The sequence below is a fragment of the Lithobates pipiens genome, unplaced genomic scaffold (genome assembly GCF_037356315.1).
Source record: "Lithobates pipiens isolate NorthernLeopardFrog02 unplaced genomic scaffold, aLitPip1_a1.2 Scaffold_8, whole genome shotgun sequence".
NCBI lineage: Eukaryota > Metazoa > Chordata > Amphibia > Anura > Ranidae > Lithobates > Lithobates pipiens.
Window position 1 is genome coordinate 634037927 of NW_027507903.1, and position 26914 is coordinate 634064840.

Below are 26914 nucleotides of genomic sequence, written 5' to 3' on the forward strand. Positions count from 1 at the left end.
CATCAACCCCCCTCCCCTGCAACTGTGTCCCCTCCAGAGCCATCACCCCCAACACAACTGCATCCCCATCAGTGCCATCAACCCCCCTCCCCCATTACTGTGTCTCCAACAGAGCCATTAATCCCCCTCCACCACAATTGTGTCCCCTGCAGAGCCATCACCCCCAACACAACTACATCACCATCAGTGCCATCAAAAGCTCTAACCCCATTACTGTGTCCCCAACAGAGGAGCCATCACCCCCTCTCCACAATGATGTCTTCTCAACTGCATCCCCATCAATGCCATCAACCCTCCCGCTATAACTGTGTCCCCAACAGAGCCATCACCCCCTCTATGCAAAGGCGTAACCAACAGAGCCATCAACCCCCCTCCCCCGCAACTGTGTCCCCTCCAGAGCCATCACCCCCAACACAACTGCATCCCCATCAGTGCCATCAACCCCCCCCCCCCATTACTGTGTCTCCACCAGAGCCATCAATCACCCTCCCCCGCAATTTTGTCCCCTGCAGTGTCATCACCCCCAACACAACTGCACCCCCATCAGTGCCATCAAAAGTCCCCCCCATTACTGTGTCCCCAACAGAGCCATCACCCCCTCTATGCAAAGGCTTTACCAACAGACCCATCAACCCCACTCCCCCGCAACTGTGTCCCCTCCAGAGCCATCACCCCCAACACAACTGCATCCCATCCCCATCAGTGCCATCAAAAGCCACCCCCCTCATTACTGTGTCCCCAACAGAGCCATCACTCCCTCCCCACAATGGTGTCCCCAACAGAGCCATCATCCCCCCACAACAGTGACCTAAACAGTGCCATCACCCCCTCCACAAAAAGGTGTCTCCAACAGACCCATCAAACCTTCTCCCCCACAATTGTGTCCCATCCAGAGCCATCACCAACAACACAGCTGAATTCCCAACTGTGTCTCCAATAGAACCATCACCCCCTCCACACAACGGTGTCCCCTCCAGAGCCGTCACACCTAGCACAACTGTGTACCCATCAGTCTCTCTGTACTTTACCCCTGTACAGGGTATCTTAGGTGCAGACCTTCTGCACCTCCCAGCTGCTGCCCTGCTGTCACACAGGCATGCTGTATGCAAAATTACAGCGGTAAAAGACACAGATGTAAACATCCAGCAACCGGCCTGCACTGAAACACTTCATTGGTTCAAGTTGGCGGTCCAATCAACCAACACATGGAGGCGCCAGGAGTGATTGCCGGACCTGCACCACAAACTGCTAAGGTAGGGGGAGTATGCATCGCAGGTCCCCCACAAAGCTTTAAAAGAGAGACCATCCCTGCAATGAGCCTGAGGACTCTAGCTGCAGGCTGGTAAAAACGTCCTAGTGGGCCAGATGTGGCCCAAGGGCCGTACTTTGGAGACTCCTGACCTAATGCTACAAGCCTATAACTCATGATCTATGAATACTTGTGTCCTGTATTGTACGATTAAGGCTAGGTATCGGGAACACATGCAAAAACGCACACTTTCCCGATTACGCAGAGAAACGTGCGCCCATTTAGAAGATTAATTGCTAATGGAACCATCATGACTCTGCAAACAGCCCCATGCAGTTCAGTGCAGTGCTTTTTTGGCTAAGAGTCAGTGACTTATTTTCCACCTTTCTTGCCCGTATGGCAGCCCATTGGAATAAATGGACGGCCTTACATGTGGAAACGCGCCCATGCTCAGTTGCACCTGTAGGTGTGAACCAAGCTTAGGATAGTATATTCAGACGAAAAAAGGTCAGCAACTCCGTGTGATGTGCTCTACAATCCAGTTTATTACAACTTCATAAAGAGTACATAAAAGTGCCACTGTCCAAAAGGTTGACATGTTTCAGCCTGGGTGGGCTTTAGTCATAACCCACCCGGGCTAAAATGCGTCAGCCTTTTGTACATCGGGACTTTTTTTTTTGTACTCTTTATAAAGCTGGATTTTAGAGCGCATCACATGCAGTTGCCAACATTTTCATCTGGATACTCGCTCAACAGTTTGTGTGGCTGTAGTGTGGGCACACCTGGAGCTCCTTCCATTCTGGTTTGGATGGGTCATAGCGATATTGTGTATACAGGATAGTATCCTAACCCCTGGGGAAGCGCGGTGCTCCTCAATGCCTAACTGCCGCATATATGCGCCACTGTCTAGGTCCTGGGTACGCTCATTTAGAGCCCTCCAGAACTGTGACCACCACAGCTCACGGTCAACTACTATAGACAGGACAAGCTTCTGATAATGTCAATGCTGTGCCGCCTAATCTGGAGCCCCTTGGGTGTCAAGGCCCATTTTAAGTGGCATAAAGGGGTTAAAATTAGTCTAGAGTTCCTCTTTAAACCTTGGAGGCAGGTGGGTGACAACCGAGTAAAATGTAAGAATAAAAGGAACGTTACCTTGGGGCTCCCGCGACATCTTGAAGACCAGCTCGCTGCTGGGCGCTTGGTGTTATGGTCAACTACTGCACATCTAACAGGCTTCTGATGATGTCAATGCCGTGCCGCATAATCGGGAGCCCCTCTTACTGTCCTTGGGTGTCAAGGCCCATTTTAAGTGGCATAAAGGGGTTAAAATTAGTGCAGAGTTCCTCTTTAAACCTTGGAGTCAGGAGGGTGACAACCGAGTAAAATGTAAGACTAAAAGGAACGTTACCTTGGGGCTCCCGTGACATCTTGAAGACCAGCTCGCTGTTGGGCGCTCGGTATACTGAATATATATGGACTTTGCTTCACCCTCTCTCACTGTTTATTTTGGGACATTGTGCCGGGTGAATGAGCCCAGCTCATCGCACCAATTATTTACAGAACCCAAAAAAAATGTTTAACTCTTTATTTGCAGCTATTCTTTGATGTTTAGGAGTCTTTCCTTTGACATTGCCTGTAGGAACCCAACAAGTCTATAGTGCAATGCTTCCAATATACTCAATGGTATCAACTTTTAACTAATGAGCCTCCAACGGACGTTTCACCTCCCACTTAAACTTAATTGCACTTGAAGTGGAACTAAACCCTCCTATCGTTTTCAGCCAAGAAAGCTGCCATCTTGGCGTATGTCAGATCTTCAACTGTCATGGTGCTGCACATGTGATAAATTATGACACCAGCCATTTGATGGTTGAGTTTGGTTGAGATCACAACCAACGCGACAGTTACATTTCCAGCACGTGTCGGGAATGTAACTTTTTTTGAAACCGTTAAATTGATGGGTTTAGTTCTGCTTTAATAATCTAATAATTGAGGCCCCTCCCCCTTCCATTTTCCCACTAGCCCCATCCATTCATGCGTTTCTTAAAGCAGAGCCTCACCCATAACGGTTTGATAACAATGTTCTTATCAAGGAACATACATTCCACATTAATAATTACGCTACCAACAAAATGGTTGTGTGCCGTAAATTGCTTCCAGCATTGCTCCTTTTTCTTCTTGCTGGAGGCCGCCATTTTGTTGAAGACCAGAGCAGTCACTTCCTTATTGGAAACTCTCCTGCTCTCTTTGGTCTCACAAAGTATATATCACTTTATTCAAATTAAAACATATACACTACATTTTCAGCCTTGATTATATGTCTTGGCTCAGATAGAGGAGAAGGCTGACAGAAGCTTTACAGTGCTGAAGTTCACAGGCTGCCTTGAGGGATAAAGGGGAGCATATCAGGGAGATATGACAAGACACTGTCTTTGTAAGTTTAACTTTTTTGTGTCTCCAAGCAGCAGAGTCTGTCCTGTCACCTCTCCTGATTTTCTTTTCTACCCTCCTGATCTTTGTTCCCTCTGCATAATCTGTGTCATTCCTGTTGCTTTCTTCCCCCTTCAGCAACAGTAAATCTTGAGGCTATCAGCTGATCGGCCTCTATTTTTTTTTCTTTTTAGATACTTATACCCAATGGGGACACTAGCTCTGGTGACCTGGGGGTCCCCCAGGGATTCCCTTAACCCCTTCAGTACCAGGGCACTTTCACCCCCTTCCTGCCCAGGCCAATTTTTAGCGCCGTCACACTTTGAATGACAAATGCGCGGCCATGCAACATTGCACCAAAATGACATTTTTTTTAATTTTCTTCACACAAATAGAACTTTCTTTTGGTGGTATTTAATCACCACTGGGGTTTTTTATTATTTTTTGCTAAAAGAACAAAAAAAGACCGAAAATTATGAGAAAAAAAAGTTTCTTAGTTTCGGTCAGTAAATTTTGTAATTAAGTAACTTTTCTTCTTCACCGATAGGCTGCAATGATGGGTGCTGATGAGGTGGCACTGATGAGGTGGCACTAATATGCCATACTGATCTGTGGCACCGATGGGCACTGATAGGCGGCACTGAAAGGCAGCACTGATGAGCATTGATTGGTGCCACTGATGGGCACTGATTGGTGGCACTTCTGGGGCTACATTGATAATCAGGGCACTCCCGATCAGTGCCCTGACTACCTGTACACGCTCTGCTGCGAGGAGATGCTGAAAAACTGCCCTTTCGTGTTTATATGTGATCGGCGGTGATTGGACACCGCCGATCACACGGTTAAAGAGCCGCGTCACCGGCTCTTTACAGAGATTGGGGTTGCGCCATTTTCTAGGGAAGTGTCATAGTAAAATGACGATGGGCGGGATCTCTTCTCTCGTTCTGGGGCGACGTCATATGATGTCCTCATTTTACTATACGCCATGCGGGAGGTAGTTATTGTCAAGGGATTTCCTATCACTTCCTGTTTTGGCTATGGGACAGGAAGGGATTTCCTATCACTTCCTGTTTTGGCTATGGGACAGGAAGGGATTTCCTATCACTTCCTGTTTTGGCTTTTGGACAGGAAGGGATTTCCCATCACTTCCTGTTTTGGCTATGGGACAGGAAGGGATTTCCTATCACTTCCTGTTTTGGCTATGGGACAGGAAGGGATTATAACTCTCCCTTACTCTATCCAAAATTAAATTTAAAAAAAGTTTTGGCAGTAGTTCCACTTTAAATTTCTATAGACGACGCTTTAAAAGCCTTTACAGGTCATCAGTTTGGAGTTAAAGAGGGATTCCACCAAAAAAAAAAATATTAAAAGCCAGCAGCTATAAATACTACAGCTGCTGACTTTTAATAAATGGACACTCACCTGTCCCGGGTTCCAGCGATGCCGGCAGCCGAGGCCGATCGATCGCTCGGCTCTCGGCTGCTGCCGCCACCATTCTAGGTGAGGGAATCAGGAAGTGAAGCGAATCGGCTTCACTTCCCGGTTCCCTACTGCGCATGCGTGTGCCGCGCAATAGGAAATCTCTGCGCTGTCACTGGGACCCGTGTGTGTCCCGGCAGACAGCGCGGCAGGGCAGGAAATGGCGTAGACTCCCACGGGAGTCTATGCCCGGAAGTGGGTGAAAATACCTGTCTTTGACAGGCATCTCCACCCCCCTCCCCCCTGAAAGGTGTCAATTGTGACACCGGAGGGGGGGAGGGATCCGATCAGCGGAGGTTCCACTTTAGGGTGGAATCCCGCTTTAAAGTATAACTAAAAAGGCAAAACAATTTTTTTTTTTTTTTTTTTTTAAAGTTTTGAAAAAGTAGAGAGGGATTAAAGTTTAAACCCCTTTCAGGTCCCTGTTCGGGAGATTCACCCTCTGGTGACCAGTATCATGGAGAGTGAAAGTGAAAGAAAATCCCACATTTTGGGTTGTCACTGGAACAGGAATTGAGGGGAAAACTTCTAATGGGGGACACCAGTTCTGGTGACACCCACTTTGAAGGGATTTCCTTCACTTCCTGTCCCATAGCCACAACAGGAAGTGAAAGAGAGATCTCCCCAAAGAGACACAGATAGAAAAAAAAAATAATAATAAACCGACAAGGCTGACTATCGAAAATTAATTTTAAAAAGTTTTGTCTTTAGTTCTATTTTCAACTGTCAATTGACGCTAGAATACGGCTCTCACATGATGTCCATTGCGATACCTTAGCAATTTGTGTTTAACCCTTTGCCCCCCCAAGCCAATTCTGCCACTTCTCTCCTACGTGCAAAAAATACAGCAAAATTACTCAGAAATCCATACATCATAGATATTTTTTTTTGGCAGACACCCTAAGGAATAAAATGGTGGTCGCTGCAACTTTTTATGTCACACGGTATTTGCGCAGAAATTTTTCAAACTGTTTCACAAATAAATAAAAAAAATAAAAAAAAAACACAACACTAAAGTTAGCCCAATTTTTTTGCATAATGTGAAAGATGATGTTACGCCGAGTAAATAGATACCTAACATGTCACGCTTTAAAATTGCGCACACTTGTGAAATGGCGCCAAACTTCAGTACTTAAAAATCACCATAGGCGACGTTTTAAAAAATGTTTACAGGTTACCAGTTTAGAGTTACAGAGATTTTTTTTCCATTGTTTATTTTACTTTTTATATATATATATATTTTGACACTTTTCCTTTTACATTTTTTTTTTTTGATCACTTTTATTCCTATTACAAGGAATGTAAATATTCCTTGTAATAGGAATAAGGCATGACAGGTCCTCTTTACAGCGAGATCTGGGGTCTATAAGACCCCACATCTCTCCTCCAGGCTAGAAAGCATGAGAGCAGAAAAAATAAATTTATCTCGGCTTCCGAGTCAGAGAAACAGCCATGTTTACATCTACCGAGGCAGGACGTGACATCATAACATTGCGCCCGGCCTCCAAAAAGGTCATAGAGATGACCGGGGACCACCTGGTCCGCTGTATTTTCTATGGTAGGCGGCCGATTCATTCTCCAGCATACGGACAAGCCAGTAGAAACACCGGAGGGTGGCCGGTGGGGGGGGGGGGGGCAGGGGAATGTCCCCTCCCGCCGCTTGTAAAAACAATCAAAGCCCCTAGGATTGTTTTTATGGTGCCGGCAGAAAAAGAAGATATCTGAATGATGCCTGAAGCAGCGTCATCTGATGTTGTTGGGCGGGAAGTGGTTAAACACACGTGCACGTCCTACTATTGCACTGGGGTGTGTATGGGGGTGCTTTCACTTTTTCCTTTTTTCTATTTTTTTTATTTCTATATAATCAATTTTTTTTCTATTTAACTTTATTTCTACCACAATGTGCCTAACAAGCCCCTTATGTGATTGCATGGGCAAGTGACAGGTCCTCCTGGCCTATAAGGCCAGCCCCAATGTCTCCCCTGCAGCTAATCAAGCACAGCTCGTGCTCGATTAGCTGCTTCCCTGGCTACAGTAGCTGAATGTCTCCCCTGCAGCTAATCAAGCATGGATCGTGCTTGATTAGCTGCTTTCCTGGCTACAGTAGCTGAGGAATGATGGCAGGAAGTGACGCAATCCTTATCCCTTCCAGGTTCATTAGTCGGGGGGGGGGGGCAAATATCGGCAGGCAGGGTGGTGCAGGGTTGGGGGTGTAGGAGGAGCACATTTATAACCCCATAAAAAAGGGATCATTCGAGATTTTAGCGATTGTTTTTATATGAGCATCTCTCCCCCTCCCCCCGCTCTCCAGCCAAAACAAGAATGGCATCTGGCTGTATGAAAATATGTGGATTGTGTATTTCTCAGAATAGCAAATTACGTCATAGGACTGAGAATTGCTTACTGCATTCCAGACTAGACACAGCCATGCTCCCCAGAAAGGGTTAATCCACCCAGGTGAATGCCATTCCCGACTTGTCTGCCTCCAGCAATGTCTTCTTCCATGACTCACAAAATAGGGAAACTGTGACACCAAAAAACCAAACTCGTCAGTCACGTGCCGGGCGACCCTGGATTTTGGGTCATTGTTTTCTGCAACCCGAGTGTTTACGCAAAGATGCCGCCCCAAGCCCAGGGAGGTGACTGTAGAAGGAAATGCTTTGCAAACTAGATGGTGATTAATGAAGAAATGCAAACTTGTTCAGTTATAGGTGGGTTGGAAATGGCTGACCAAGCCCCAAGAACCATCCCAAGCACAGGCATGGTGGCAACCCCTCATAACGGGCACAGCGGTGTACAGACCCAGGAACGCAGCTCAGGGATGGTGGAACCCCTTCATAATGGGCACGGCAAGTGTACAGATCCAGGAACTCAGCTCATGGATGGTGGGAACCCCTCATAATGGGCACAGCGGGTGTAAAGACCCGGGAACTCAGCTTAGGGATGGTGAGAACCCCTCATAATGGGCACAGTGGGTGTAAATACCTAGGAACTCAGCACAGGGATGATGGGAACCCCTCATAATGGGCACAGCAGATGTACAGACCTTGGAACTCAGCTCAGGGATGGTGGGAACCCCTCACAATGGGCACAGTGGGTGTAAATACCTAGGAACTCAGCTCAGGGATGGTGAGAACCCCTCATAATGGGCACAGTGGGTGTAAATACCTAGGAACTCAGCACAGGGATGATGGGAACCCCTCATGATAGGCACAGTGGGTGTAAATACCTAGGAACTCAGCACAGGGATGATGGGAACCCCTCATGATAGGCACAGTGGGTGTACAGACCTGGGAACTCAGCTCAGGGATGGTGGAGACCCCTCATAATGGGTACAGCAGATGTACAGACTTGGGAACTCACATATCACACCTTCCTCTATCACCCACTCAGTCATTCTACATAGAACCGGAAAGCTTCCATCCCCAAATGATGTGCTATGGATGACTATGGTGCAGCCATGTCACAACTTACCTCCTTGTGATCTGTCTTCAACTTCCATTTCCTCAATGTCTGCACAAGATATTCGGTATCACACAACCCTACAAGTCACCTCTGGACTAGGATCTGTAGTAGCATTCGATCTATTCAGTTTCCTAAATTTTCTCCCTTAGCCTCAACTCAGGCTACAGTTGGCCTCCCTTTCAAATGCTAATGAGCCATGTGTACTTCTGGGAAACGGCAAAAAACAAGAATTACTGGAAAGCTCCCCGACACCCTCCCTGCAATCAAGTGTACTGCACGTTGTTTGCGGCACATTGTGCAAGCTTTTCGGGGGTTAAAACTGGTAGTGAGGAGGCGACATATTGTTTCCAGCCGCCTGTCCGCTGTGGCAAGGGCAAGCGTGGATGAGCCTTTTACCCGTGACTAGGAATCTTGTGCTAAACCATCCAAAATCTCTTGCAGCACATTTGCATTTTCTGTGGTGTGATAACACACATTACAAAATCCCGTAGAAGAATAATTATGCTGCGAAAATAACACGCGTCACATCAGCCCGTTGAAAGGAATGGGCTGCCAACCCACCCTTACAGTACCTGCTGAAACATGGATGTGACCCATTTTATTTCTAGAACAACGCACTGCTGTGCAATGGTGGAGCGCGGCAACGCAAGGTCTTCCCTGTGACTGCATCTTATGTTCTATACAGGGGGATTTGTACCGAAACTTCGTAGATATTTGCCAGCACACCAAGGATCGGCACAAAGTGGCGTCCAAACGGGTAGTTTTATTGCACGATCACAACACAAAAAAGGTGCAACGTTTCGGAGTCGTGAAGGACCCCTTCATCAGGCATGTGCCCTTCGTCAAGCATGCGCCTGACGAAGGGCACATGCCTGATAAAGGGGTCCTGCATGACTCCGAAACGTTGCACCTTTCTTGTGTTGTGATCGTGCAATAAACAACCCGTTTGGACGCCGCTTTGTGCCGATCCTTGGTGTGCTGGCAAATATCTACGTTGTGACTTGAACCAGTATCCAGCTGGTTGTTGCTGCAGCACCCAAACCTTGAGAGCTTATACCAGGAACGTGTGCGATGGGAATATGAAGTATTACTTGTACAGAAACTAGATGTACATATCTGCTAGCACACCACCGATCTTCATGTGCCGTATGAAAGTTTTATTGAAGAATGTTCACTTTACAAAAAGGACAAAGTCCAACGTATCAGATCGGATCGGCGCAGGGCGCCTTTGTCAAGCATGTGATCATCAGTACTGTGCCAAAGTAAGAATGCTATCATAAACAGAAGTGTTTATAGTTTTTTTTTTTTTTTATCAAATAACAAAATGAGAAGTAAATGAACAGAAGAGAAATCCAAATCAAATCAATATTTGGTGGGACCACCCTTTGCCTTCAAATCTTCTAGGTAGACTTGCGCACAGTTCTTGAAGGAACTCAGCAGGTACGTTGTTCCAAACACCTTGGAGGACAAAGCACAGATCCTCTGTGGACGTCGGCTGTCTCAAATCCTACTATCTCCTCATGTAATCCCACAACCATCATCATAAAGATGAGATCAGGGCTCTGTGGGGGCCAAATCAACACTTCCAAGACTTATTGTTTTGCTTTACACCGAAGAGAGTTCTTAATGACATTGGCTGCATGCTTGGAGTCATTGTCCTGCGACAGATTAAATTTGGGGTCTCCCCAATGGTACGGCATGATGGATAAGTATCTGCCTGTATTACTCAGCATTGAGGACACCACTGTTTGGGCAACGTTGAGGAGCAAAGACGCAGTGGTCGGCCAAGGAAACACATTGCAGCAGATGCTTACTTCCCTTCCAAAGTGGAAGATGTCCAGCAATGCCATCAGCACAAAACTGGTGGAAACCAGTGAGACCCAGGTACACCTATCTATTGTCTGGAGAAGTCTGGCCAGGAGTGGTCATCAAGGAAGAATTGCAGCCAAAAAGCCAAACCTCCGACATGGAAACAAGGCTAAGTGACTCAACTATGCAGGAAAACATAGGAAATCGGGTGCAGAAAAATGTCAGCAGGTGTCCTGGACCGATGAATCAAAATTTGAAATATTTGGCTGTAGCAGGAGGCAGTTTGTTGGTGCAGAGTTGGAGAGCGGTACAATAATGAGTGTTTGCAGCCAACTGTGAAGCATGGTGGAGGTTCCCTGCAAATTTGGGGCTGAACTTCTGCAAATGGAGTTGCAGATTTGGTCAGGATCAATTGTGTCCCCAATGCTGAGAAATACAGGCAGATATTTATCCATCATTCCATACCATCAGGGAAACATGTGATTGGCCCCAACATTTATTCTGCAGCAGGACAATGACCCCCAACATACAGCCAATGTCATTAAGAACTATCTTCAGTGTAAAGAAGAACAAAGAGTCCTGGAACTGATGGCTTGCCCCCCACAGAGCCCTGATCTCCACATCATAGAGTCTGTCTGGGATGACATGAGAGACAGAAGGATTTGAGGCAGCCGACATCCAAAGAAGACCCGTGCTTAGTTCTGCAAGAGTTCCTTCAAAGAACTGTGTGCAAGTCTACCTAGAAGATTTGAAGGGTGGTCCCACCAAATATTGATTCAATTAGAATTTCTCTTCTGTACATTTATTTTTTTATCAATTAACAAAATGAAAAATAAACTATTAACACTTCTATTTCTGAAGGCATTCTTCATTTAGAACATTTTTTCCACACCGGCCTTAAACTTCTGCCCAGTACTGTTCATGGACCTGTGATGACTCTCCAGCAGGCTGCCGTTGCAGCACCCGTTACCTCCGAGCCTATTCCAGGAACGTGCCAGGTGGGAATATTAACATTATCTGGTTTCTCAGATAGACACAAAGGCCTACCGAAGGAGCTGACACGGTAGGCTGACAACGCCGCTGCTAATTGCAGGGCAGCGGCTTAGCGTTGTCAGCCTGCAACAGGAAGTCCTACTGGCAAGGTCTCCAGGTTAGAAGATTTGCAGGTTCAACATTTTCAAATAACGTTACAGGTATGCAAGAGGGCACAATGCCAAAACATAAAGAGCAATAGACTTTCTATATTAAAAGATACAACACACAGTACTGATCTGCAATTTCCAGTCGAGTGAAAATATCAAAAATCGGAAAGATGGTCAATTTTTACTAAACCTGTTCAAAGATCAAAATCAACAGCGTTTCCCACAACCAAACGCCACAATGATGTATTTATTATAGGTTATGGTTCATGGGGGAGGGGAGGTGACCCAAACCTTGCCCATGGCAATTGGGTGCAGATGGGAACTTTGGTGGAGAGAACTCATTAGAACAGGGGGTCTCCAAAAGAGCCAATTTACTGTCCTTCAGACCTTAGGAGAGCTGGACTAGGATCAGCGGGAGTAGAAAAATGTCCTGGCACCCAGCTGGAGTAAACAATGCTCGATCTTTTATGTCAGTGGGAGGAATAGTGCCCCAGCATTGGTGCCAGTTGGAAGAATAGTGCCCCATCGTTGGCGTCTGTGGAAGGGATATTGCCCCATTTTTGGCGTCAAGGGAAGAAATAGTGCCCCATTGTTTGTGTCAGTGAAAGGAATAGTGGGCCATTGTCACTGTCAGTTGGAAGAATAGTGCCCCATCGTTGAGGTCAATGAAAGGAATTGTGCCCCATTGTTTGTGTCAGTAGAAGGAATTGTGTCCCCGTGTTGGTGGCAGTGGAATGTATAGTGCGCCATTGATGGTGTCAGTTGGAAGAAAAGTGCCCCATCGTTGGTGTCAATGGAAGGAATTTCACCACATTGTTGGTGTCAATGAAAAGAATTGTGCCTCACTGTTGTTGTCAGTGGAAAGAATAGTGCCCCATTGTTGGTTTTAATGAAAGGAATTCTGCCTCATTGTTTGTGTCACTGAGAGAAATTGTGCCCCATTGTTGGCGTCAGTGGCAGGAATAATGCCCCATTGTTGGTGTCAATTGGTAGAATAGTGCCCCATCGTTGATGCCAATGGAAGGTACTCAGCCCCATCCTTGGTGTCTGTGGCAGGAAGAGTGCCTTATTTTTGGTGTCAATGGAAGGAATTCTGCCACATCGTTTCCTTAGTGTCAATGAGAGGAATTCTGCTCTATTGTTGGTGTCAGTAGAAGAAATTCCACCACATCGTTGGTGTCAATGAAAAGAATTCTGCCTCGTTGTTGTCAGTGGAAGGAATAGTGCCCGCTCCGTGTCTGTGGTAGGAATAGTGCCCAATCCGTGTCTGTGGTAGGAATAGTGCCCAATCCCTGTCTGTGGTAGGAATAGTGCCCAATCCCTGTCTGTGGTAGGAATAGTGCCCAATCCCTGTCTGTGGTAGGAATAGTGCCCAATCCCTGTCTGTGGTAGGAATAGTGCCCAATCCCTGTCTGTGGTAGGAATAGTGCCCAATCCCTGTCTGTGGTAGGAATAGTGCCCAATCCCTGTCTGTGGTAGGAATAGTGCCCAATCCCTGTCTGTGGTAGGAATAGTGCCCAATCCCTGTCTGTGGTAGGAATAGTGCCCAATCCCTGTCTGTGGTAGGAATAGTGCCCAATCCCTGTCTGTGGTAGGAATAGTGCCCAATCCCTGTCTGTGGTAGGAATAGTGCCCAATCCCTGTCTGTGGTAGGAATAGTGCCCAATCCCTGTCTGTGGTAGGAATAGTGCCCAATCCCTGTCTGTGGTAGGAATAGTGCCCAATCCCTGTCTGTGGTAGGAATAGTGCCCAATCCCTGTCTGTGGTAGGAATAGTGCCCAATCCCTGTCTGTGGTAGGAATAGTGCCCAATCCCTGTCTGTGGTAGGAATAGTGCCCAATCCCTGTCTGTGGTAGGAATAGTGCCCAATCCCTGTCTGTGGTAGGAATAGTGCCCAATCCCTGTCTGTGGTAGGAATAGTGCCCAATCCCTGTCTGTGGTAGGAATAGTGCCCAATCCCTGTCTGTGGTAGGAATAGTGCCCAATCCCTGTCTGTGGTAGGAATAGTGCCCAATCCCTGTCTGTGGTAGGAATAGTGCCCAATCCCTGTCTGTGGTAGGAATAGTGCCCAATCCCTGTCTGTGGTAGGAATAGTGCCCAATCCCTGTCTGTGGTAGGAATAGTGCCCAATCCCTGTCTGTGGTAGGAATAGTGCCCAATCCCTGTCTGTGGTAGGAATAGTGCCCAATCCCTGTCTGTGGAAGAAATAGTGCCCAATCCCTGTCTGTGGAAGGAATAGTGCCCAATCGGTGTCTGTGGAAGGAATAGTGCCCAATCGGTGTCTGTGGAAGGAATAGTGCCCAATCGGTGTCTGTGGAAGGAATAGTGCCCAATCGGTGTCTGTGGAAGGAATAGTGCCCAATCGGTGTCTGTGGAAGGAATAGTGCCCAATCGGTGTCTGTGGAAGGAATAGTGCCCAATCGGTGTCTGTGGAAGGAATAGTGCCCAATCGGTGTCTGTGGAAGGAATAGTGCCCAATCGGTGTCTGTGGAAGGAATAGTGCCCAATCGGTGTCTGTGGTAGGAATAGTGCCCAATCGGTGTCTGTGGTAGGAATAGTGCCCAATCGGTGTCTGTGGTAGGAATATTGCCCAATCTGTCTGTGGTAGGAATAGTGCCTCAGGAACTGGATAAAGGCAAACAAGTGGCCACATCCGGCCCCGGGGCCACAGTTTGGAGACCACTGCGTTAAAGTAACTGAAGGAAAAAATAGCCCAAAGCACAAAAAACTGGAAGGTGTCTCTGGGTGAAGTTGACCTCCAAAGGGGACTTTATAGCTATTTGGCCAATCAGGTTTCAGATCATTAAAGGAAAGGGTTACTTACGTGGTGGACAGGACCTGTCGGCTTCTCGCTCCCCTTCTCCTTTGGCCTTGACTCCCACTGGTTCATCCTTCTTGTGCTGCGTCTTCTCCTCCTTCACCGCGAGGGTGGCCGGCTTGGGAGGGAGGCGCGGTTGTGTCTCCTCCATGCTTCCCCCTCCTGGGTCCTTCTGGAACAATCCAGCAATCTTCTTTACGCACACTCCGGACATCGATTGTTCAGAAAGTGTTTCGGGGACCTCAGGCTGGGGTGGGGGAGCCGCCGGGGGTGCAACATGAGGGCAGGGTGGGGGCTTCTGGGGGGGCTTTGGGGGTAGGTGTGGGGGAGGGCGGTTTGGCGGCTTGGCCTTGACGATACGGACCGGCTTCTGGGAGAGGGGGATGGGAGGGGGTAAGGCTTCCGTTGCAGACATGGCTTCCCGGGGTTGTCACGCGGGATGATGGCACATCTTGGAAAGGACCTATGAGAAAGAAAACATGAGATTAGAAATTATTCAACTATAGTAATGTTCTCCTCCTGCAGGGTGACACATATAGAAGGGGATAAGAGTCTGTTCTCCTCCTGCAGGGTGACACATATAGAAGGGGATAGGAGTCTGTTCTCCTCCTGCAGGGTGACACATATAGAAGGAGATGTGAGTCTGTTCTCCTTCTGCAGGGTGACACATATAGAAGGGGATAAGAGTCTGTTCTCCTCCTGCAGGGTGACACATATAGAAGGGGATAGGAGTCTGTTCTCCTCCTGCAGGGTGACACATATAGAAGGGGATAGGAGTCTGTTCTCCTCCTGCAGGGTGACACATATAGAAGGGGATAGGAGTCTGTTCTCCTCCTGCAGGGTGACACATATAGAAGGGGATAGGAGTCTGTTCTCCTCCTGCAGGGTGACACATATAGAAGGGGATAGGAGTCTGTTCTCCTCCTGCAGGGTGACACATATAGAAGGGGATAGGAGTCTGTTCTCCTCCTGCAGGGTGACACATATAGAAGGGGATAGGAGTCTGTTCTCCTCCTGCAGGGTGATACATATAGAAGGAGATATGAGTCTGTTCTCCTGAAGGGTGACATATAAAAGGAGATATGAGTCTGTTCTCCTCCTGCGGGGTGACACATATAGAAGGGGATAGGAGTCTGTTCTCCTGCAGAGTGACACATATAGAAGGGGATATGGGTCTTTTCTCCTCCTGCAGGGTGGCACATATAGAAGGGGATAGGAGTCTGTTCTCCTCCTGCAGGGTGACATATATAGAAGGAGATAGGAGTCTGTTCTCCTCCTGCGGGGTGACACATATAGAAGGGGATAGGAGTCTGTTCTCCTCCTGCAGGGTGACACATATAGAAGGGGATAGGAGTCGGTTCTCCTCCTGCAGGGTGACATATATAGAAGGGGATAGGAGTCTGTTCTCCTCCTGCGGGGTGACACATATAAAAGTGGGTGCGAGTCGTGTAATCAGGACAGGAAGTTGCTTTCAGGATGTTTCTGTAGCTATTCTGAGTCAGATATTTATTCAGCTCGCTGTCAGGAAATGGATTTCCTCTGGATAATAATATTTTCTGTCTGTCCGTTTGATATAAAATGTTCCGGATACAGAGGATGGAATAAGTACTCACTGATTTATACCACAAAGGCCAATGTTCTTCTTGTTGCCATGCGTCTGCTAAAATTTCCATCCTCCCCCACCTATAGACTGTAAGCTCTTCAGCCTAGCTGGCTCCCTGGGTATTATACTGACCTCATAGAAGAATTCCTGAAATTCTACCAGCTTTTAGAACTTGAGGTGGGCTGCGAGTGTTCTCTTCCCATGTCTCTGGGATTTGGGAATTATTTAAGGCCCACTCCACCCACCCCTGGGAGACCTTGTGGGAGGGGCAGAGGCACAAACAAATGGCACCCAATTTACAGAAATCACATCCTGTCAACAGGCACTTAGGGCCCATTTACATATTTGCATTGCTATGCCAGTTATTTCAAATGGTGCTCCAATATGATAAGGCAAGGGTCTCCGATTTATGGCCCGCGGGCCACGCCCGGCCCACAGCTAGGGTCAGTGGCCTATCTTCAATGCACACAGGTTCAAGATCAAGGTCATCAGAGGTTGCCTATGGCCTCAACTGATGGAGGACTCTCATGAGGACCCTCATGCGAGGGAGGAATTCTGATGGAGGCCCTGATGTACGGGGAGACTCCCACGGGGGGGGGGCCAGAGGCACGGGGAGACCAGACTCCCACGGGGGGGGGGCCAGAGGCACGGGGAGACCAGACTCCCACGGGGGGGGGGGCCAGAGGCACGGGGAGACCAGACTCCCACGGGGGGGGGCCAGAGGCACGGGGAGACCAGACTCCCACGGGGGGGGGCCAGAGGCACGGGGAGACCAGACTCCCACGGGGGGGGGCCAGAGGCACGGGGAGACCAGACTCCCACGGGGGGGGGGCCAGAGGCACGGGGAGACCAGACTCCCACGGGGGGGGGGGCCAGAGGCACGGGGAGACCAGACTCCCACGGGGGGGGGGGCCAGAGGCACGGGGAGACCAGACTCCCACGGGGGGGGGCCAGAGGCACGGGGAGACCAGACTCCCACGGGGGGGGGCCAGAGGCACGGGGAGACCAGACTCCCACGGGGGGGGCCAGAGGCACGGGGAGACCAGACTTCCCACGGGGGGGGCCAGAGGCACGGGGAGACCAGACTTCCCACGGGGGGGGGCCAGAGGCACGGGGAGACCAGACTCCCCACGGGGGGGGCCAGAGGCACGGGGAGACCAGACTCCCCATGGGGGGGGCCAGAGGCACGGGGAGACCAGACTCCCACGGGGGGGCCAGAGGCACGGGGAGACCAGACTCCCACGGGGGGGGCCAGAGGCACGGGGAGACCAGACTCCCACGGGGGGGGCCAGAGGCACGGGGAGACCAGACTCCCACGGGGGGGCCGGAGGCACGGGGAGACCAGACTCCCACGGGGGGGCCAGAGGCACGGGGAGACCAGACTCCCACGGGGGGCCAGAGGTACGGGGAGACTCCCACGGGGGGCCCTGATGTACGGGGAGACTGCGACGCCTCTGATTTTTTAACTGTAACGGGGGCCCTGACGTACAGGGGCACTCCCACGGGGGCTCTGACGTACGGGAAGACTCCCACGGGGGGCCCTGATGTACGGGAACACTCCCACGGGGGGCCCTGGCGTACGGGGACACTCCCACGGGGGGCCCTGACGTACGGGGACACTCCCACGGGGGGGCCCTGACGTACGGGGACACTCCCACGGGGGGGCCCTGACGTACGGGGACACTCCCACGGGGGGGCCCTGACGTACGGGGACACTCCCACGGGGGGGCCCTGACGTACGGGGACACTCCCACGGGGGGGCCCTGACGTACGGGGACACTCCCACGGGGGGGCCCTGACGTACGGGGACACTCCCACGGGGGGGCCCTGACGTACGGGGACACTCCCACGGGGGGGCCCTGACGTACGGGGACACTCCCACGGGGGGGCCCTGACGTACGGGGACACTCCCACGGGGGGGCCCTGACGTACGGGGACACGCCCACGGGGGGCCCTGACGTACGGGGACACGCCCACGGGGGGGCCCTGACGTACGGGGACACGCCCACGGGGGGGCCCTGACGTATGGGGACACGCCCACGGGGGGCCCTGACGTACGGGGACACGCCCACGGGGGGCCTGACGTAAGGGGAGATTCAGACGGGGACACGCATGTAAGGGGAGACTCCGACGGGGTCTTGGCGCACAATAAGCTGCCTTAACACAATGCACATTAACAAATAAAATAATATTTAATGCACCACAAAAGCATAAAAGAGCCCTTATGATTTGTAAGATTATCTGAGAATGACCATACAACTGTAACAGTTTATGTCCCAATAAATCTGTTACAATATCCACCAATTTGGTAATTTAAACATCACAGATTAAGTCAAACCAGACGAAGTGCAGGAAAATATATTTACAGTGGGGGAAGGGCAGGAAGCGCCTTGGCACAAAGAGAGCAATATAACGATATAATTACACCGTCTGGCTGGTATAATTGCACCCATTGACATGGAATTACTTCTCATCAGAAGTCCCCTCCGGCCAGGACTTGTGTCCGTTTCAGGAAGTCCCAATAATCTCTCCACGTCATTATACACTACAGCTGCGCTACTGCAACTACGCCGCTATATACAGCATTTCTGTGATCTCCCCAACTGCCCCCACTGTGCACACAGGGCCAGAAGGGTGACAACACTCTTCACAATGTGCAATATCCTGCTGGCAAACAGCCAGATCAACTATTCATTAATATAATATTTGTGGGAAGGAAGACAAAAAGAAAGAAAAGCAAAGAAAAAAAAAAAAAGGAGGAGGAGGAGAAGGGGGAGAGAGAGAGAGAGCTAGAGAGCGAGAGAAAGAAAGAAAGAGGAGAGAGAGAGAGAGAGAGAGAGAGAGAGAGAGAGAATAGAGCGAGAGAGAATAGAGCGAGAGAGAATAGAGCGAGAGAGAATAGAGCGAGAGAGAATAGAGCGAGAGAGAATAGAGCGAGAGAGAATAGAGCGAGAGAGAGAGAGAGAAGAGTGCGCAAGAGAAAGACAGGAAGAAAAAGAAAGAATAGAGCGAGAGAGAGAGAATAGAGCGAGAGCGAGAGAGAGAGAGAGAGAGAGAGAGAATAGAGCGAGAGAGAGAGAGAGAGAGAGAGAATAGAGCGAGAGAGAGAGAGAGAGAGAGAATAGAGCGAGAGCATAGAGCGAGAGAGAGAGAGAGAGAGAGAATAGAGCGAGAGAATAGAGCGAGAGAGAGAATAGAGCGAGAGAATAGAGCGAGAGAGAGAATAGAGCGAGAGAGAGAATAGAGCGAGAGAATAGAGCGAGAGAGAGAATAGAGCGAGAGAATAGAGCGAGAGAGAGAATAGAGCGAGAGAATAGAGCGAGAGAGAGCGAGAGCGAGAATAGAGCGAGAGCGAGAAAGAGAATAGAGCGAGAGCGAGAAAGAGAATAGAGCCAGAGAGAGAAAGAGAATAGAGCCAGAGAGAGAGAAAGAGAATAGAGCGAGAGCGAGAAAGAGAATAGAGCCAGAGAGAGAAAGAGAATAGAGCCAGAGAGAGAAAGAGAATAGAGCCAGAGAGAGAAAGAGAATAGAGCCAGAGAGAGAAAGAGAATAGAGCCAGAGAGAGAAAGAGAATAGAGCCAGAGAGAGAAAGAGAATAGAGCCAGAGAGAGAAAGAGAATAGAGCGAGCGAGAGAAAGAGAATAGAGCGAGCGAGAGAATAGAGCGAGCGAGCGAGAGAATAGAGCGAGCGAGCGAGAGAATAGAGCGAGCGAGAGAATAGAGCGAGCGAGAGAGAGAGAGAGAGAGAGAATAGAGCGAGCGAGCGAGAGAATAGAGCGAGCAAGCGAATAGAGCGAGCGAGAGAATAGAGCGAGCGAGAGAGAGAGAGAGAGAGAGAATAGAGCGAGCGAGAGAGAGAATAGAGCGAGCGAGAGAGAGAATAGAGCGAGCGAGAGAGAGAATAGAGCGAGCGAGAGAGAGAATAGAGCGAGCGAGAGGAAGCGAATAGAGCGAGCGAGAGGAAGCGAATAGAGCGAGAGAGAATAGAGCGCAAGAGAGAGCAATAGAGAGAGCAATAGAGAGAGGAGAGAAAGAAAGAAAGAAAGAAAGAAAGAAAGAAATTAAGAAAGAAAGAAAGAAAGAAAGAAAGAAGGAAATGAAAAAAAAAAAGAGAGAAAGAAAGAGCGAAAGAGAGATAATGAAAGAAAGCAAGAGAGAAAGAGAAAGAAAAAAAAAGAGAGAAAAAGAAAGAAAGAGCGCCTGAGAGAAAGAAAACCAAAGGAGAGTAAGGAAGAGAGAGAGAGCGCGAGATAATGAAAGAAAGAAAGAGGAAGAAAGAAAAGGAAAGGAGAGGAAGGAAGAGAGAGAAGAATGAAGAGCTCTCTGTCAGCCCATCCTGTGTAATGGGTAATTGGGATAACAAAGGTTGGGACGTCTCTGAGGGTTTTATTGTCTATATGAAGAGTTTTATTCACTTCCTCTTTAATCAGCTGCACAGGAAGTGAAAGGAAGTCTCCCCAATAGAAAACAGACAGCAATAAATAATGGTGCCCACATTGTTGGCACACGGAGTCTCCTCTGTGTTTTGCAGGACGTTCCCTGAGTTCTCTTCATCACTGACTTCAGTAAAAGACGGATCAGAAAACTCTGGGGTGTGCCAGCTTTTTCCCTGGCATTTATCACGGTGTGCCCGTTGGTGGAGCACCTTTCTCTAAGGTGGTGAAGGTACAAAGGGACGGAATGCTTTCTAGTAATAAAAGCCCATCAGAGGTGTGAACCCCTCCCTACTCTATAGAATATAAAAGGAAATGCTTTGGCTCGAGTTCTGCTTGGTATTCCCATCATTCTCCTTTGTGTAGTTCAGGTAGTGTTATGTTTCAGGGATTGGAAGAGAGTGGGCCAAGTATTAGAGAAGAGCTCATGGGTCAGGAGATGGAGTTGTGACTCAGAGAAAAGATTCTCTCATTACACAATGGGGTCACTCTCTGAAAGGTAAATTAGACACCAGCACAGTGGACACTGGGAGAAGAGAACTCCGACTGGAAACTGGGAGAAGAGAACTCCGACGGGAAACTGGGAGAGAGCTCAGGCCGGACGCTGGGAGAAGAAAAGAGCTCAGGCCGGACACTGGGAGAAGAAAAGAGCTCAGGCCGGACACTGGGAGAAGAAAAGAGCTCAGGCCGGACACTGGGAGAAGAAAAGAGCTCAGGCCGGACACTGGGAGAAGAAAAGAGCTCAGGCCGGACACTGGGAGAAGAAAAGAGCTCAGGCCGGACACTGGGAGAAGAAAAGAGCTCAGGCCGGACACTGGGAGAAGAAAAGAGCTCAGGCCGGACACTGGGAGAAGAGAGCTCCTATCTAACTCCTTGGTAGCTTAATGAGTTTTGTTCTTAGTAAATGCAGATTCATACGAGGAAGGTTGGAAGCTCTCGGAGGTTTGAGGTGTGAAGAGTTTTATTCACTTCCTCTTTAATCAGCTGCACAGGAAGTGAAAGGAAGTCTCCCCAATAGAAAAAACAGACACAGATGAAAACCAGTGACCAGAACTCCGGCACACAGGAGTTTCCAGACCTCAATGTTTTACCAAAGTCATAATTGCAGAACGTTCTGTGAATATACTTCTCCATCTCTGACCCCAGAAAACTCAGTGTGCCAGCTTCTCTTTTCAGGTTTATCACGCTATCACCGATGGCAGAGCACCCTTTTGCCAAGGTGTTAAAGGTACAGGTAGATATTTTCTAGCAATAAAAACCCGACAGAGACACTAACCTTTTCCATAGCTAAAGGCCGGACACCGGGAGAAGAGAGCTCTAGGGGGACACCAGGAGAAGAAAGCTCTAGCGGGACACCAGGAGAAGAGAGCTCTAGGGGGACACCTGGAGAAGAGAGCTCCAGCTGGACACCTGGAGAAGAGAGCTCCAGCGGGACACCTGGAGAAGAGAGCTCCAGCGGGACACCTGGAGAAGAGAGCTCCAGCGGGACACCTGGAGAAGAGAGCTCCAGCGGGACACCTGGAGAAGAGAGCTCCAGCTGGACACCTGGAGAAGAGAGCTCCAGCTGGACACCAGGAGAAGAGAGCTCCAGCTGGACACCAGGAGAAGAGAGCTCCAGCTGGACACCAGGAGAAGAGAGCTCCAGCTGGACACCAGGAGAAGAGAGCTCCAGCTGGACACCAGGAGAAGAGAGCTCCAGCTGGACACCAGGAGAAGAGAGCTCCAGCTGGACACCAGGAGAAGAGAGCTCCAGCTGGACACCAGGAGAAGAGAGCTCCAGCTGGACACCAGGAGAAGAGAGCTCCAGCTGGACACCAGGAGAAGAGAGCTCCAGCTGGACACCAGGAGAAGAGAGCTCCAGCTGGACACCAGGAGAAGAGAGCTCCAGCTGGACACCTGGAGAAGAGAGCTCCAGCTGGACACCTGGAGAAGAGAGCTCCAGCTGGACACCTGGAGAAGAGAGCTCCAGCTGGACACCTGGAGAAGAGAGCTCCAGCTGGACACCTGGAGAAGAGAGCTCCAGCTGGACACCTGGAGAAGAGAGCTCCAGCTGGACACCTGGAGAAGAGAGCTCCAGCTGGACACCTGGAGAAGAGAGCTCCAGCTGGACACCTGGAGAAGAGAGCTCCAGCTGGACACCTGGAGAAGAGAGCTCCAGCTGGACACCTGGAGAAGAGAGCTCCAGCTGGACACCTGGAGAAGAGAGCTCCAGCTGGACACCTGGAGAAGAGAGCTCCAGCTGGACACCTGGAGAAGAGAGCTCCAGCTGGACACCTGGAGAAGAGAGCTCCAGCTGGACACCTGGAGAAGAGAGCTCCAGCTGGACACCTGGAGAAGAGAGCTCCAGCTGGACACCTGGAGAAGAGAGCTCCAGCTGGACACCTGGAGAAGAGAGCTCCAGCTGGACACCTGGAGAAGAGAGCTCCAGCTGGACACCAGGAGAAGAGAGCTCCAGCTGGACACCAGGAGAAGAGAGCTCCAGCTGGACACCAGGAGAAGAGAGCTCCAGCTGGACACCAGGAGAAGAGAGCTCCAGCTGGACACCAGGAGAAGAGAGCTCCAGCTGGACACCAGGAGAAGAGAGCTCCAGCTGGACACCAGGAGAAGAGAGCTCTAGTTGGACACCAGGAGAAGAGAGCTCCAGCTGGATACCTTCAATTCTAGTTGCACAGTATGGCTTCTACAGATTATCAGTGGGAATATCAAACAGTGTCTGAATCAAACCACAAATAATCAAACCTGCCAATAATAACAATTCAGGGGGCTCCATAGCAGAAGTTTTCTGGGCCCCCCATTAGCAGCCTCTCTCTGAGAAACCCGGCAATGTCAGCTGAGACAACAGTGTGACTGATCCTAACATAACGTATGTCTTAATCAAGGCCGGGCAGGAGAAGATCTGATAACCTAGTCCACCAATAGTCACAGGGAGAACATGCAAACTCCAGGCAGGTAGTGCCATGGTTGGGATTCGAACCAACGACCTCAGTGCTGCCAGAAGCAAGAATCGCTAGTCACTGAGCCATTGTGCTGCTTGGTGTAAATTCTAAGCCCCTCCACTACTATTACCCCCATTCCCCAACCAGCAAGTGCTGACTGCTGTGGTTTTGTAGTCTTTAACCTGATATGAGCTTGTTGGACATCCCTATCCAAAACCATGGCCATTACTATGGAGTTGCTCTTCCCCCTACGGCCATTACTATGGAGTTGCCCTTCCCCCTACGGCCACTACTATGGAGTTGCCCTTCCCCCTACGGCCACTACTATGGAGTTGCCCTTCCCCCTACGGCCACTACTATGGAGTTGCCCTTCCCCCTACGGCCACTACTATGGAGTTGCCCTTCCCCCTACGGCCACTACTATGGAGTTGCCCTTCCCCCTACGGCCACTACTATGGAGTTGCCCTTCCCCCTACGGCCATTACTATGGAGTTGCCCTTCCCCCTACGGCCATTACTATGGAGTTGCCCTTCCCCCTACGGCCATTACTATGGAGTTGCCCTTCCCCCTACGGCCATTACTATGGAGTTGCCCTTCCCCCTACGGCCATTACTATGGAGTTGCCCTTCCCCCTACGGCCATTACTATGGAGTTGCCCTTCCCCCTACGGCCATTACTATGGAGTTGCCCTTCCCCCTACGGCCATTACTATGGAGTTGCCCTCCCCCCTACGGCCACTAATATGGAGTTGCCCTCCCCCCTACGGCCACTAATACGGAGTTGCCCTCCCCCCTACGGCCACTAATACGGAGTTGCCCTCCCCCCTACGGCCACTAATATGGAGTTGCCCTCCCCCCTACGGCCACTAATATGGAGTTGCCCTCCCCCCTACGGCCACTAATATGGAGTTGCCCTCCCCCCTACGGCCACTAATATGGAGTTGCCCACCCCCCTACGGCCACTAATATGGAGTTGCCCTCCCCCCTACGGCCACTAATATGGAGTTGCCCTCCCCCCTACGGCCACTAATATGGAGTTGCCCACCCCCCTACGGCCACTAATATGGAGTTGTTGGATCTTGGACGGTGTTTGTGGGAATTTGTACCCATTTGTGAGGTCAGGTACTGATGTTGGAGGAGAAGACTCGGCTCACAGTCATCTTTCCAATTCATCCCAAAAGGTGTTCAGTAGGGTTGAGGTCAGGGCTCAGTGTACTGATAGTACAATCCCTGACAATGCCTTCATCTCCCTTCCTCTCCAGAAGGGTAGTACCATCTTTGTTCGGGTATCATCCAGGGTGACCATCTACTTGGTGGACTGAGATGCCAGTACAGAGATGGCACAATCATGTACATTCTGGTGCCTGTGCCATGTTCACAAATGAGCACAGATCAGCCCCTCTCTCCTTGTGACTGTACGATGTTACAATGTGGCAGTCCTATCACTGGGGGAGAGGAGACTGAGGAAATTCTTCCTCCTGCCTGCAGCAGACTGACGAAATCCCCTCAGCTTAAGCAAAGTCACTGGACTGGAGCTCAAGAATGGCTTTTTATTGCTAAAACATGGAGCGTTCCTGAGAAAACGATCCCGTTTATGGTGTCGGGAATGTGCGGTATCCATGCAGGCTTGTGAGGTTACTGAGTGTCCGAAATCTCTGAAGTCTGAGGCCATGTAATGTGGAGGGAGCGGGGACCTCATTGTCACCGATGAGAGGATGGCGCCGGCGGCGTCACCATGACAAGGTGGAGATTCCCCACATGACTCTCAGTACTAGAGAAGCAAGACCATCACCTGACCGCACAGGAATCCCACCCGGCTAGTATACAAATCACACAGTATTGACACAATACGACAAAAACTGCAAACAGGTGCAGGAATTGCATACAGACAAAACACACAGATATATAATATTTTTTTGTATAATATATATAAGTTCCAAAAATATATTATATATATATATATATATATATTATATTATTTTTTTATTATTATTTTTTTTTTGAATATATATATTATTATTATTTTTTTTTTTCCAAAACGTTATTTTACAATATAGTTTTGAAAAAAAATAATGTGTAGATATATATTTTTTTTAAAACTATATTATATAATATAGTTTTGAAAAAATTATATATATAATAATAAATGTATATTAAATTTTTTTATTATATATATATATATATATATATATATATATATATATATATATATATATATATATTATATTATTTATTATTATTTTTTTAATATATATTATTATTATATTAATTTTTCCAAAACGTTATTTTACAATATAGTTTTGAAAAAAAATAATAATGTGTAGATATATATATATTTTTTAAAACTATATTATATAATATAGTTTCGAAAAAATTATATATATATACATATATATAATAATAATAATAATAATAATAATAATAATAAATGTATATTAAAAAAAAATTTTTTATACATACATATATGTGTGTGTATATATATATATATATATATATATATATATATATATATATATATATATATATATATATATATATATATATATATATATATATATTTTTTTTTTTTTTTTTTTTTTATTATATATATTTTTTGTAAATATATATCTTGCACAGTGCCTTGAAAAAGTATTCAGACATTTTGTCATGTTACCACCAACGACGTAAATGTATTTTATTGGGATTTTATGTGATAGAGACCAACACAAAGTGGCACATCATTGTGAAGTGGAAGGAAAATGATAAATGGTTCTCCAAATGTTTTACAAATAAATATGTGAAAAGTGTGGGGAGGTACATTTGTATAGCGCCCCCCGGAGTCAATACTTTGTAGAACCGCCTTTCACAGCAATTACAGCTGCAAGTCTTTTTGGGGATGTCTCTACCAGCTTTGCACATCTAGAGAGGGACATTTTTGCCCATTCTTCTTTGTAAAATATCTCAAGATCTGTCAGATTGGATGGAGAGCGTCTGTGAACAGCAATTTTCAAGTCTTTCCACAGATTCTCAATGGGATTTAGGTCTGGACTGACACTTGGCCATTCTAACACATGAATATGCTTTGATCTAAACCATTCCATTGTAGCTCTGGCTGTATGTTTCGGGTTGTTTTCCTGCTGGAAGGTGAGCCTCCGCTCAAGTCTTTTTCAGACTCTAATGCCCCGTACACGCGACCGCTTTTTCCGTCGGAATAAACTCTGATGGTTTTTCTGACGGAGTTCCACTGAAACGGTCTTGCCTACACACGATCACACCAAAGTCTGACCTTGTAGAACGTGGTGACGTACAACTGGACTAGAAAAGGGAAGGCCAGTAGCCAATAGCCTCCGTCTCATACTTGCTTCAGAGCATGCGTCGTTTTTGGTCTGTCGGAACAGCATACAGACGAGCCGATAGGAACTGGTTCTGTCGGAAAGATTCAAAACATGTTCTCTTTCTAGGTCCATCAGGATTAAAAAAAAAAAAAGTCAGATGAAGCCCACACACGATCGGAATATCCGGTGAAATGATTCCGTCTGACTTTTTCTGCCGGAAAGTCCGGTCGTGTCTAC

The 26914-nt window shown here is 48.5% G+C and overlaps 1 protein-coding gene across 1 annotated transcript in view; it reads right to left on the minus strand.

Annotated features, from left to right (window-relative positions):
* Positions 1-26914, minus strand: part of LOC143962424 (uncharacterized) — an 83623-nt gene that overhangs the window by 54277 nt on the left and 2432 nt on the right. The window contains 1 exon segment of the mRNA XM_077471701.1: positions 14399-14855. Within this exon segment, the coding sequence (XP_077327827.1) occupies positions 14399-14807 (409 nt within the window). The 5' untranslated portion in view covers positions 14808-14855.